The sequence below is a fragment of the Salmo trutta genome, chromosome 1 (genome assembly GCF_901001165.1).
Source record: "Salmo trutta chromosome 1, fSalTru1.1, whole genome shotgun sequence".
NCBI classification, from domain to species: Eukaryota; Metazoa; Chordata; class Actinopteri; order Salmoniformes; family Salmonidae; genus Salmo; species Salmo trutta.
Genome location: NC_042957.1, coordinates 9,880,892 through 9,895,944, shown reverse-complemented (window position 1 = coordinate 9,895,944; position 15,053 = coordinate 9,880,892). Strand labels below are relative to the sequence as shown.

Here is a 15,053-nt window from a genome sequence, read left to right as displayed (position 1 = left end):
GACGAGACTGTCACACAGTAACATTCCCTAGAATCTCTCTGAGCCACACCTTGACGAGACTGTCACACCAGTAACATTCCCTAGAATCTCTCTGAGCCACACCTTGACGAGACTGTCACACCAGTAACATTCCCTATAATCTCTCTGAGCCACACCTTGACGAGACTGTCACACCAGTAACATTCCCTAGAATCTCTCTGAGCCACACCTTGACGAGACTGTCACACCAGTAACATTCCCTAGAATCTCTCTGAGCCACACCTTGACGAGACTGTCACACCAATAACATTCCCTAGAATCTCTGAGCCACACCTTGACGAGACTGTCACACCAGTAACATTCCCTAGAATCTCTCTGAGCCACACCTTGACGAGACTGTCACACCAGTAACATTCCCTAGAATCTCTGAGCCACACCTTGATGAGACTGTCACACCAGTAACATTCCCTAGAATCTCTGAGCCACACCTTGACGAGCGTTTCACACCAGTAATATTCCCTAGAATCTTTCTGAGCCACACCTTGACGAGCCTGTCAAACCAGTAACATTCCCTAGAATCTCTCTGAGCCACACCTTGATGAGCATGTCACACCAGTAACATTCCCTAGAATCTCTCTGAGCCACACCTTGACGAGCCTGTCACACCAGTAACATTCCCTAGAATCTCTGAGCCACACCTTGACGAGCCTGTCACACCAGTAACATTCCCTAGAATCTCTGAGCCACACCTTGACGAGCGTGTCACACCAGTAACATTCCCTAGAATCTCTGAGCCACACCTTGACGAGCCTGTCACACCAGTAACATTCCCTAGAATCTCTGAGCCACACCTTGACGAGCCTGTCACACCAGTAACATTCCCTAGAATCTCTCTGAGCCACACCTTGACGAGCCTGTCACACCAGTAACATTCCCTAGAATCTCTCTGAGCCACACCTTGACGAGACTGTCAGACCAGTAACATTCCCTAGAATCTCTCTGAGCCACACCTTGACGAGACTGTCACACCAGTAACATTCCCTAGAATCTCTCTGAGCCACACCTTGACGAGACTGTCACACCAGTAACATTCCCTAGAATCTCTCTGAGCCACACCTTGACGAGACTGTAACACCAGTAACATTCCCTAGAATCTCTCTGAGCCACACCTTGACGAGACTGTCACACAGTAACATTCCCTAGAATCTCTGAGCCACACCTTGACGAGACTGTCACACCAGTAACATTCCCTAGAATCTCTCTGAGCCACACCTTGACGAGACTGTCACACCAGTAACATTCCCTAGAATCTCTGAGCCACACCTTGACGAGACTGTCACACCAGTAACATTCCCTAGAATCTCTGAGCCACACCTTGACGAGCGTGTCACACCAGTAACATTCCCTAGAATCTTTCTGAGCCACACCTTGACGAGCCTGTCAAACCAGTAACATTCCCTAGAATCTCTCTGAGCCACACCTTGATGAGCATGTCACACCAGTAACATTCCCTAGAATCTCTCTGAGCCACACCTTGACGAGCCTGTCACACACGTAACATTCCCTAGAATCTCTCTGAGCCACACCTTGACGAGACTGTCACACCAGTAACATTCCCTAGAATCTCTCTGAGCCACACCTTGACGAGACTGTCACACCAGTAACATTCCCTAGAATCTCTGAGCCACACCTTGACGAGACTGTCACACCAGTAACATTCCCTAGAATCTCTCTGAGCCACACCTTGACGAGACTGTCACACCAGTAACATTCCCTAGAATCTCTGAGCCACACCTTGACGAGCGTGTCACACCAGTAACATTCCCTAGAATCTCTGAGCCACACCTTGACGAGCGTGTCACACCAGTAATATTCCCTAGAATCTTTCTGAGCCACACCTTGACGAGCCTGTCAAACCAGTAACATTCCCTAGAATCTCTCTGAGCCACACCTTGATGAGCATGTCACACCAGTAACATTCCCTAGAATCTCTCTGAGCCACACCTTGACGAGCCTGTCACACCAGTAACATTCCCTAGAATCTCTGAGCCACACCTTGACGAGCCTGTCACACCAGTAACATTCCCCAGAATCTCTGAGCCACACCTTGACGAGCGTGTCACACCAGTAACATTCCCTAGAATCTCTGAGCCACACCTTGACGAGCCTGTCACACCAGTAACATTCCCTAGAATCTCTGAGCCACACCTTGACGAGCCTGTCACACCAGTAACATTCCCTAGAATCTCTCTGAGCCACACCTTGACGAGCCTGTCACACACGTAACATTCCCTAGAATCTCTCTGAGCCACACCTTGACGAGACTGTCACACCAGTAACATTCCCTAGAATCTCTCTGAGCCACACCTTGACGAGCCTGTCAAACCAGTAACATTCCCTAGAATCTCTCTGAGCCACACCTTGACGAGCCTGTCACAACGCTTAATATCTTAACCCCTCGCTTGCCTTGTTTATGCACATTCTATTTCCAGAGGCTTTTCAGGAGTAGGAATATCTGCCGTTCAGCTAGGAGGTGCTGGGCCAATTTAAATTCATTACAGTCAATGTCAATATTGGTGCAACAACATGACAGGTAACTGCTGTTGAGTCACAGGGATACTGTCAGTTCAGGACGTAGATATATATTTAGAATGATCAGAGCAGGGAAGAAGAGCAGCTTCTGTGTTTTTGACAGATACAGAGCTGTTGTTCTCTTGCCATTTTCACAGCAGCTCTGGGCCGGGAGCCATGACAACATGACAATGGTCATAGCGGGGGGGGGGGGGGGACAGCTGTCTGTCAATCATTTTAGACTGAAGAGACAGATCAGGGGATGACCACTTTGGCTTGTATTTTATGAACCTTTATTTAACTAGGCAAGTCATTTAAGAACAAAATCTTATTTACAATGACGGCCTACCCCGGCCAAAACCGGACCAATTGTGCACCGCACTATGGGTCTCCAAATCATGACCAGATGTGATGCAGCCTGGATTCAAACCAGGGACTGCAGCGACACCTCTTGCACTGAAATGCAGTGTCGCAGACCACTGCGCTACTGGGGAACTGGCTACTACATGTTGCTGTTGGGATTAATCCTATCCTAGTGTACGTGCATGTGTGTCTGTGTGTGTGTGCTTGTGTGTGTGTATGTGTGTGCAGGTGTGCATGTGTGTGATGAGCATATGCTGATAACTCACCCAATGACTGAGTTCTGTATGTTCCCATCTTGGCATCACCATACCAACAGAAGACACCAACTAACACAGGACATAGGTATTTACCATGCAGTCAATGTAGATACTGTTCTATCAATTCATCTGCAGTTAACTAAATGCATTCTAACTCTCATTTATCTTCCGTGGTTGGTGTGATTGTTGCAGCAACCCTTCCTGGAGATCGCAGTAGGAACTTAACTGTGTCTCAAAAACCACTGTAGAAACATAAGAGTTGCATGCATGACTTGATTCGTAGTTACCCAATATGATCTCCTCCTCTCTTCCCCCTCCAGGAGAGAGCCCAGGGTTGAATGGGACCCACCATGCCGCCCAGTAAGAAGGCCAGGAGCCCCAACAGCGGATTAGTAGCCACCCGGGGTCTGAGTCCTTTCTACAGGGAGGTGGAGGCAACAGACCTGTCCCTGTCCCTGTCGGCCTCCTTCTCCAAGGCCGAGGACGAGGAGCTCACCAGCCTCTCCTGGCTCCACGAGAGCACCAACCTTCTCAACAGCTTCTCTCACTCGGGGCTCCGCTCCGTCTCCCCCCTGCAGGACCCTGATGGTCACCCCCTACCCCCCCTCTCCCCTTCCTCCTCCTCCCCCTCCCCATGTGACTCCTCTTCCTACGACCTGGCCACGGGAGCCAATAGGAAGCCCCCGTATTCCTTCAGCTGCCTAATCTTCATGGCGATAGAGGATGCGCCATCCAAGAGGCTGCCAGTGAAAGATATCTATGGTTGGATCCTGGAGCATTTCCCGTATTTTGCTAGTGCCCCAACTGGCTGGAAGAACTCGGTGCGCCATAATCTGTCGCTCAATAAGTGTTTCAAGAAGGTGGACAAGGACAGGAGTCAGGTAAGGAGGAGAAGACACACAAACAGACACACACAACACCCCCCCCTCTCTCTCTCTCCCTTTCCCCCTTCTCTCTCTAGCTCCATTTGTCTTTTGGGCTCCAGAGTATTTCAAAAGCGGTTTTCAGTCAAATACGGCCAGTATTTTGTATACAAATGTACAAGGAATTGCTTTATCAATACTTTATAATCTTGTCTTTTTAGTTGAAATTCTGAAGTTTAGAGTTTGCTGGAGGGAACAGCCTTTCGGTTTTCATTTCAATCTTGATATGGTCTCTTCTAAAGGCTTTTAAATATTGAACTAATCATTATATATTATAATACTAACTAATAATTTTCCTATTTCAGGAGCAGTTTAGCTATTTATAAAGAAAATCATTCCCTTGCCCAATTAATACTAAAAGTCGTAAGAACATTTATGTCAAACAACATCATATAATATACCCATGGGGAAGTAGAAGGCTTATGTGTATACAAGCTGTAGCTTTTGATCAGGGGAGATTGCCATTTAGTTTCATTAGTTTCTCTATGAAATAGTTCAGACGTCTGCACAGGACTAATTCTACATTAGACAACATTTGTTTTAGAAGAAGTGTGCTGTGCCTGCCTGCCTGCCTGTGTGTGTGTGTGCTTGTGTGTGTGTGTGTGTGTGTGTGTGTGTGTGTGTGTGTGTGTGTGTGTGTGTGCGCTTGCATGTGTGTGTGTGTGCGCCTGCATGTGTGTGTGTGTGCTTGTGTGTGCGTGTGAGCTTGTGTGTGTGTGTGTGTGTGTGTGTGTGTGTGTGTGTGTGGTGTGTGTGTGTGTGTGTGTGTGTGTGTGTGTGTGTGTGTGTGTGTGTGTGTGTGTGTGTGTGTGTGTGTGTGTGCCTGCCCTTAAGTTACTCTGTCATCCGGGTCTTGACTACTACTGCACAGAGTTTGCCTTGTATACATATCTCCATAGTAAATAGGTTGCAGTTGACATAAAAGTATGCTGTTGCTGGAAAACGGATTTGGCTATACTGACTGAGTGTGTGTGTGTGTATATGTGTGTGTGTGTGTGTGTGTGTGTGTGTGTGTGTGTGTGTGTGTGCGTGTGTGTGTGTGTGTGTGTGTGTGTGTATGTGTGTGTGTGTGTGTATGGCAAGGACAAAGAGGTGTAGTTGGCAGGGACACACAGGCTTGTCTTTTTGTCCCAGCAAACAGTTTAAGACAGCTCATTAGTTAACCCTTCAAATCTGTCAAATACCTGCTCAGCCCAAACTGACTACCAACTGTTACAGAAACGGGACATAAAGCTTTATGTAAAGCTGCCTGTGCACGGATACAATTCTGTTTTTCTAAAGACAGATATTTTACATGGTTTGTGTTCAATTATAGCCACTGTGTAGTTTTCAAGGAGATACTAACGTCACTGTAGTATTAAACTATTTCCAAGGAGAAGCTGTTCTTCACGTATTTGTCTTTTAAACGCCTTTAACAACTTTCTAGAATGCCCTTCTAGCCAATCAGAAACGAGTATTCAACAATGCTGTGGCATAAATACCTTTAACAACATTCTAGAATGCCATTCAAGCCAATCAGAAATGAGTATTCAACAATTCTGTGGTATAAATGCCTTTTACTTGCTTTTCTCTGCCTATTTATCTCCAGCTGAATTGAACACAGTATGGGTCGAGTAAGCATTTTTACATTGTATTATAGTTCACATTAACGTAAAACTTGTTGGGTGGGAAAATCTTCAAATTGGGGTTTAGCATAGTGAAAGAGTCTTGGTCGGTCTGAGGTCTATGTCCTCTATTGGCTTTTACTTGGAAGGAAAAAGCCTCTTTGCAAATGCACCAAATCATATTTTCATCAATTTAGAGAGGTGGAGATTATTATGACAATGGTCTATTTGTTCAAGTGATTGTGTTTCTGGGGCATCTGCAGGCAGTACTTACTGGGCTTACTGCAGAAAAATGTGTGTGCATAAGTATGTGGTGTGTGTGCTTGAGAATGCTGCTTGAGAAACAGAGCAGTCTAATGCTCTCAATGCTTTCTCAAGGTATTGGACCAGATGGTTCTCAGATCTCTGGTTTGTGACTGGTTAAAGTTGTCTCATAGGGTCTGGTAGGGTGGGTCACAGCAGATGAAGAAAAAACAAAGTTCTCAATACATCTTCGGTGTATTAAAGTCTCTCTCTCTCTCTCTCTCTCTCTCTCTCTCTCTCTCTCTCTCTCTCTCTCTCTCCTCTCTCTCTCTCTCTCTCTCTCTCTCTCTCTCTCTCTCTCTCTCTCTCTCTCTCTCTCTCTCTCTCTCTCTCTCTCTCTCTCTCTCTCTCTCTCTCTCTCTCTCTCTCTCTCTCTCTCTCTCTCTCTCTCTCTCTCTCTCTCAAGCTTAGATGAAGGGGAGGAGACAGGTTAAAGAAGGATTTCTTAGCCTTGAAACAATTGAGGCATGGATTGTGTATGTGTGCCATTCAGAGGATGAATGGGCCAGCCTCCCTGTGGAATGCTTTTGACACCTTGTAGAGTCCATGCCCCGATGAACTGAGGCTGTTCTGAGGGCAAAAGGTAGATGTGCAACTCAATAATATGAAGGTGTTCCTAATTTTATGTCCACTTAGTGTATTTGTGCTCTCTGGTGTTATATTGTCTATTAAGAAGTGTGTAACCAAGTCAGACATGTTTTTTTTACTTTTTTAAATGTTTTATCCTAGATGTGTAGTTAAGAAGAACTGTGTGTGTGTGAGACTGCAACATCAAACAGTACATACATAAATATAATCAATCCCATCAAGGCAGGGCTTTCGGCTCCCTTCCCAGAATGCTTTGTAAACACAGGGGAGATGGCGTGGAACCAGAGAGCTGGGTCGTACTGTAGGCACAGAAAAACTGAGCACACACGCCCAGGCACACACACGCACACATACAGAGAACACTGAGAACACATGCAGCTGTCTATTCCAGGAACAAGGCTCTTTCCAAGACATCAAGAGAGGGAAAGAAAAACAGTGGTGACCAGCCAACCCAAATTCAAAAAGCTTATGCTGTTGTTTTCATTTGAGGGATGTCAGAGTATCCTTCAATGTAAACTAGTGGGACTATTTTCTGCTGGTAAATACAGCTCACTCATCCCCATTGGGCCAGCTGGCATGAAGGGCATCAGAAAATAAAGAATCCCCACTTCTGTCTTTGGCCACCTTCTCCACTGTGTCCACTTTGAACCAATCCTGAAGAAATAGAGATAGCTATCTCTCACCTCCAGACCCTTCCAGATCATTCCCTATAGCTCTAGTCCCAACACCTTACCACTGCTACACCTGGCTATCAGCGAAGCCTTGTCTGGCAGCGAAACAGTTCATTCAGCCTAATTTACCGCCTTTTAAAAAAACATAGCTGATATGGCTGACTTGCTTAAACAAATGTGCTTTCTACTGACAATTGAGGTGTACAATTTATGGGATTAGGGGACGACAAGCCGATAAGAGGCAATCCGTAATTTCGATTAAGACATTAATGAGCGAGCTAGGATGGACGTAGAAAATATAACTATTTGTTTAACACATTTTATATGTACAGCGACAGAATTCAGAACATGGGTCGTTCTTACAGTATTCTCCCTGTACACCAAGTCAGAACCGTAGGATAAATAAAGGGGGCATATAAGCAGGCAATGAAAGCTCTTACAGTATTCAATGATTACTTTTCTCAAAAACAGGTTATAGATTACATGTGCACCACCAAGTCAGAACAGCAGGCGAAATTAAGAGGTGAAAATAGACCAAACTATTAATGTGAGGCACATTGGCTACTAACAGCTTACTACGTAACATACACTTAGTATTACTTTCTTAGCTACAGTTTCAGTTGAATACATTCAGTTGGACAGCTGACTAGGTATCCCGCTTTCCCTTTCCCTTTCTCTTTCCCAGTATACATATCTCCCTGGCATATTACATAATTTATGCAGCAGCATACAAGACATTTTTGGACTCACCTTGTGTTCACTTGAATAGGAAGGTAATCAAAGTCTGCCATTCTTTGGATTTATGGTGCTTTCAAGACAACTGGGAACGTCATCAAGAATCATGATGATGTCAGTGATCTTCAGGTTATAGCTCTAGAAAGAGGCCCGAATTCTGGATTTACAATTCTGAGTTGGATGAAAGTTCAAAACGTATTTTCCCAGTTGTAGCTCATTTTTCCAAGTTCCCAGTTGTCTTGAACTCACTAAAGTCAGATTTTGCAGTTTCGAGTTAACAGTTGTTTTGAGCCCGGCACAAATCATGCTTCATTGACAGCATGGCAGTGTTGAATGTTTATAATTATAAACTAGGAAACAAGAACCTTAATCTCAGACTTGGGACCACACAGCCACTTGCTGCTTGCAGTTAGCCATGGATTCCTTCCAAACCACTCATTGTTGAATTTGCAATTTCCAGCTTACATTTACATTTACGTCATTTAGCATACGCTCTTATCCAGAGCGACTTACAAATTGGTGCATTCACCTTATGATATCCAGTGGAACAACCACTTTACAATAGTACCTCAATATCTTTTTTTGGGGGGGGGATGGGTTAGAAGGATTACTTTATCCTATCCCAGGTATTCCTTAAAGAGGTGGGGTTTCAGGTGTCTCCGTAAGGTGGTGATTGACTCCGCTGTCCTGGCGTCGTGAGGGAGCTTGTTCCACCATTGTGGTGCCAGAGCAGCGAACAGTTTTGACTGGGCTGAGCGGGAACTGTGCTTCCGCAGAGGTAGGGGGGCGAGCAGGCCAGAGGTGGATGAACGCAGTGCCCTTGTTTGGGTGTAGGGCCTGATCAGAGCCTGAAGGTACGGAGGTACCGTTCCCCTCACAGCTCCGTAGGCAAGCACGATGGTCTTGTAGCAGATGCGAGCTTCAACTGGAAGCCAGTAGAGTGTGCGGAGGAGCGGGGTGACGTGAGAGAACTTGGGAAGGTTGAACACCAGATGGGCTGCGGCATTCTGGATGAGTTGTAGGGGTTTAATGGCACAGGCAGGGAGCCCCGCCAACAGCGAGTTGCAGTAATCCAGACGGGAGATGACAAGTGCCTGGATTAGGACCTGCGCCGCTTCCTGTGTAAGGCAGGGTTGTGCTCTGCAAATGTTGTAGAGCATGAACCTACAGGATCGGGTCACCGCCTTGATGTTAGCGGAGAACGACAGGGTGTTGTCCAGGGTCACGCCAAGGCTCTTAGCACTCTGGGAGGAGGATACAATGGAGTTGTCAACCGTGATAGCGAGATCATGGAACGGGCAGTCCTTCCCCGGGAGGAAGAGCAGCTCCGTCTTGCCGAGGTTCAGGTTGAGGTGGTGATCCGTCATCCACACTGATATGTCTGCCAGACATGCAGAGATGCGATTCGCCACCTGGTTATCAGAAGGGGGAAAGGAGAAGATTAATTGTGTGTCGTCTGCGTAGCAATGATAGGAGAGACCATGTGAGGATATGACAGAGCCAAGTGACTTGGTGTATAGCGAGAATAGGAGAGGGCCTAGAACTGAGCCCAGGGGGACACCAGTGGTGAGAGCACGTGGTGCACAGAGACGGATTCTCACCACGCCACCTTGTAGGAACGACCTGTCAGGTAGGACGCAATCCAAGAGTGAGCCGCGCCGGAGATGTCCAACTCGGAGAGGGTGGAGAGGAGGATCTGATGGTTCACAGTATCAAAGGCAGCAGATAGGTCTAGAAGGATGAGAGCAGAGGAGAGAGAGTTAGCTTTAGCAGTGTGGAGCCTCCGTGACACAGAGAAGAGCAGTCTCAGTTGAATGACCAGTCTTGAAAACTGACTGATTTGGATCAAGAAGGTCATACTGAGAGAGATAGCAAGAGAGCTGGCCAAGGACGGCACCCTCAAGAGTTTTGGAGTGAAAAGAAAGAAGGGATACTGGTCTGTAGTTGTTGACATCGGAGGGATCGAGTGTAGGTTTTTTGAGAAGGGGTGCAACTCTCGCTCTCTTGAAGAGTGTAATGTTTATGTGTAATGTTTATGTCCAATGGCCATTGAGCACCGATACGTTTTATCTATAATTTTTCTTCATTATTTCTCTTCATATGACAAGGATTGCCAGTAGATTGTCGACTTGATTCATGATGATGACTGATAGCTAAGATTTTGAAAGTATGATGTTGACATGATCAGTCCAATCAAAGCTACAGTAGATATAACATGTTTTGACGTAATTTTACCTGTGGTCAATGACCTTGAGCCTTCTTGGATGGGCACTTCTAATGTAACTCTATGGCAGCACCCAAGGGGCTTGAATTTTCAAGCTCTACCCTTAGACTTGGCAGTGATGTAGTGTCCCCATGAGTGACAGAACACTGAGCCAATCATGGGCGCAATGCTCAATATTTTTTGCTGGCTTGACCCACCACCACAGAAAGCGCTGAGCTAGGATGAAACACCTACATTTTGGAGCTGTCTTACTCAAGAAAACAAAAATGAGACCATGTTTGTCTGCAACTTTATTAACTCAATGATATATGTTTTTTTTATACATTGTTTGCAAACTGATATGTGACACATATTAATGCCAAAATAACAGGCAAAACAGGCAAGCCCCCTCAAATTTGTATTTTATCATTTTTTTATTTTATTTTTTGCTAAAAATGTGGGTCTCAAAACAGGTGGGGCCCTGCCCTGAATGACGGGTCACCACTGTTTGAGACGCAGACCTGGTGTTGTCTGGGTGAATTAGGATAAACCAGCTCCACATAATGGAATAATCCAGAAGGGAGGGTACTCAGAGCTGTGGAAGAAACCTCCAGTGGGCTTTAGAGAATGGTACCTTGACACAGTCTGGGAGAGGAGAGGAGAAGACGAGAGGAAGAGTGGAGAAGATAGGAGGAGGTGGAGGAGAGGAGAGGGAGAGGAGGAGATGAGAGAAGAGGAGAAGAGAGGAGGAGCAAATAGGAAAGGAGAGGGAGAGGACAGTGAGACGAGAGGAGGAGAGGAGAGGAGGAGACAAGATGAGAGGAGAGGAGAGGCAGTAGGGGAATGACGACGTGTTTTATTAGTTAGTACATCAATTGGACCCTTATCCTGTCCTGCTAAGCAATGTATGGAGTACTTTTGGGTGTCAGGGAAAATGTATGGATTAGAAAGTACATTATTTTCTTCAAGAATGTAGTGAAGTAAAAGTAAAAGCGTGAAAAGCTGTCATCAAGGCAAAGGGTGGCTACTTTGAAGAATCTCAAACATGAAATATATTTTGATTTCTTTAACACTTTTTTGGTTACTACAGGATTCCATATGTGATATTATATAGTTTTGATGTCTTGACTATTATTCTACAATGTAGAAAATAGTAAAAATAAAGAAAACCCAGTAATGAGTAGGTATGTCCAACCTTTTGACTGGCATGGTATATACAGTTGAAATCGGATGTTTACATACACTTAGGTTGGAGTCATTTTTCAACCACTCCACAAATTTCTCTTTAACAAACTATAGATTTGGCAAGTCAGTCAAGACATCTACCTTGTGCATGACACAAGTAATTTTTCCAACAATTGTTTACAGACAGATTATTTCACTTATAATTCACTTTATCACAATTCCAGTGGGTCAGAAGTTTACATACACTAAGTTGACGGTGCCTTTAAACAACTTGGAAAATTCCAGAAAATGATTTCATGGCTTTAGATGCTTCTGATAGGCTAATTGACAGCATTTGAGTCAATTGGAGGTGTACCTGTGGATGTATTTCAAGGCCTACCTTCAAACCAGTGCCTCTCTACTTGGCATCATGGGAAAATCAAAAGAAATCAGCAAAAACATCAGAAAAAAATGTAGACCTCCACAAGTCTGGATCATCCTTGGAAACAATTTCCAAACCCCTGAAGGTACCACGTTCATCTGTACAAACAATATTACGCAAGTATAAACACCATGGGATCACGCAGCCATAATACAGCTCAGGAAGGAGACCAGTTCTGTTTCCTAGAGATGAATGTACTTTGGTGCGAGAAGTGTACATCAATCCCAGAACAACAGCAAAGGACCTTGTGAAGATGCTGGAGGAAACAGGTACAAAAGTTTATATCCACAGTAAAACAAGTCCTATATAGACATAACCTGAAAGGCCGCTCAGCAAGGAAGAAGCCACTGCTCCAATAAGCCAGACTACCGTTTGCAACTGCACATGGGGACAAAGATCATACTTTTTGGAGAAATGCCTTCTGGTCTGATGAAACGAAAATAGAACTGTTTGGCCATAAAGACCATCGTTATGTTTGGTGGAAAAAGGGGGAGGCTTGCAAGCCGAAGAACACCATCCCAACTGTGAAGCACGGGGGTGGCAGCATCATGTTGTTGGGGTGCTTTGCTGCAGGAGGGACTGGTGCACTTCACAGAATTTCCTTCATGAGGATGGAAAATTATGTGGATATATTGAAGCAACATCTCAAGACATCAGTCAGGAAGGTAAAGCTTGGTCGCAAGAGGGTCTTCCAAACGGACATTGACCCCAAGCATACTTCCAAAGTTGTGGCAAAGTGGCTTAAGGACAACAAAGTCAATGTATTGGAGTACCATCACAAAGCCCTGACCTCATCCTATAGAACATTTGTGGGAAGAACTTAAAAAGTGTGTGCGAGCAAGGAGGCCTACAAACCTGACTCAGTTACACCAGCTGTGTCAGGAGGAATCGGCCAAAATTCACCCAACTTATTGTGAGAAGCTTGTGGAAGGCTACCTGAAACGTTTGACCCAAGTTAAACAATTTAAAGGTAATGACACCAAATACTAATTGAGTGTATGTAAACTTCTGACCCACTGGGAATGTGATGAAAGAAATAAAAGCTGAAATAAATCATTCTCTCTACTATTATTCTGACATTTCACATTCTTAAAATATAGTGATCCTAACTGATCTAAGACAGGGAATTTTTACTAGGATTAAATGTCAGGAATTGTGAAAAACTGTGTTTAAATATATTTGGCTAAGGTGTATGTAAACTTCCAACTTTAACTGTATATACACAAACATGACATTGACATCTAATATCCAGTGACAGTATTCACAATGTTGTAGATAAGCCTATTCACAAGGCCCAAATCAACGTTACCAAAACATTTGTTGCTTTGTATGTGCATCATTTAAAAACAGAAAAAGTAACAGTGTTGGGATTGATTATATTTATGTATGTACTGTTTGACGTAGCAATCTCTCTCTCACACACACACACACACACACTTATTTCTTGTCACTCCTCTGTCGGACTCCCTCCTGCTGTTTCTATTTGACATCATGTGATCCAAGTGGTGAAGTTTGTATTGATGTGATGGTTTACGACACTCTTTTACAGCACCTGTGGTGTGTGTGGCAATGGCAGAATAACATTAAAAACTTGTTAACTATGGTTGATGTTGATGGTTGTCTTTGCTCGCTGTAACCAACAAAGTACAACCAAGTATTGAGCTGCATTGCTGTAAGTGACATTTCTCTCCTTCAGTATAATCTAAAGTTGTCATGTGGGTAGGATCTGGTCTGTAGAACAACTGTTAAGAACGTGAATGAGAAGAGGGTAGAGAGAGAGGAAGAGAGAGAGGAAGAGAGAGAGAGAGAGAGATTGAGATTGAAAGGGAGAGAGAGAGAGAGAAAGAGAGAGAGAGAGAGAGATTGAAAGGGAGAGAGAGAGAGAGAGAGAGAGAGATTGAAAGGGAAAGAGAGAGAGAGAGAGAGAGAGAGAGAGAGAGAGAGAGAGAGAGAGAGAGATTGAAAGGGAGAGAGAGAGATTGAAAGGGAAAGAGAGAGAGAGAGAGAGAGAGAGAGAGAGAGAGAGAGAGAGAGAGAGATTGAAAGGGAGAGAGAGAGATTGAAAGGGAGAGAGAGAGATTGAAAGGGAGAGAGAGAGATTGAAAGGAAGAGAGAGAGACACGTGGGAGAGAGTAGACAGCTTTTTTAATAGAACTAGGGGCATTTTTGTATTGACAACAACAGAAAGACACAAAATATGGAGAGCGTTGATCTGTGGTGCTGGACAGGGTTGGGGAGTAACTAATTACATGCAATCAGTTACAATATTTTTTGTTAACAGTTACTTGTAATCTTTTTTATTTTTGTAATTAGTTACGTTACCAGCTAAAATATTGCCATCAGATTACAGATACTTTTGAAAATCTAGATGATTACTTCTTGGATTACTTTTAAATATTTATGAAAAAATACATCAAATCAAATAGTTTTTGTCACATGCTTCCTGAACAACAGGTATAGACCAACACTGAAATTCTTACGGGCCCTTCCCAACAATGCAGAAAAAGAGAAAAATAGAGGAAACAATTGAAAAAATCTTTATATAATAACACAAGGAATAAAATAGAAAAATAATGGGTAATCCAAAATGTATGTTATTGATTACAATTTTGGACAGGTAACTAGTAACTGTAACGTATTACATTTGGAAAGTAAGCTACCCAACCCTGTTGCAGGATGTTAACTAAGTTTGGAATTGTGGTCTGGTGTCTCTGTGTTTACTTGTGGTCATGTGTCTCTGTGTTTACTTGTGGCCTGGTGTCTCTGTGTTTACTTGTGGTCTGGTATGTGTCTGTGTGTTTACTTGTGGCCTGGTGTCTCTGTGTTTACTTGTGGTCTGGCATGTGTCTGTGTTTACTTGTGGTCTGGTATGTGTCTGTGTTTACTTGTGGTCATGTGTCTCTGTGTTTACTTGTGGTGTGGTGTCTCTGTGTTTACTTGTGGCCTGGTATTTGTCTGTGTTTACTTGTGGTGTGGTGTCTCTGTGTTTACTTGTGGTCTGGTATGTGTCTGTGTTTACTTGTGGTATGGTGTCTCTGTGTTTACTTGTGGTCTGGTATGTGTCTGTGTTTACTTGTGGTGTGGTGTCTCTGTGTTTACTTGTGGTCTGGCATGTGTCTGTGTTTACTTGTGGTCTGGTATGTGTCTGTGTTTACTTGTGGTATGGTGTCTCTGTGTTTACTTGTGGTGTGGTGTCTCTGTGTTTACTTGTGGCCTGGTATGTGTCTGTGTTTACTTGTGGTCTGGTTTG

General features: G+C 44.2%; 1 protein-coding gene across 1 annotated transcript in view; it reads left to right on the top strand.

Annotated features, from left to right (window-relative positions):
- Positions 1-15,053, top strand: part of LOC115158350 (forkhead box protein N3) — an 88,710-nt gene that overhangs the window by 37,334 nt on the left and 36,323 nt on the right. The window contains exon 2 of the mRNA XM_029707226.1: positions 3,491-4,051. Coding sequence (XP_029563086.1) covers positions 3,509-4,051 — 543 coding nt within the window. The 5' untranslated portion in view covers positions 3,491-3,508. The remainder of the gene's footprint in view (positions 1-3,490; positions 4,052-15,053) is intronic.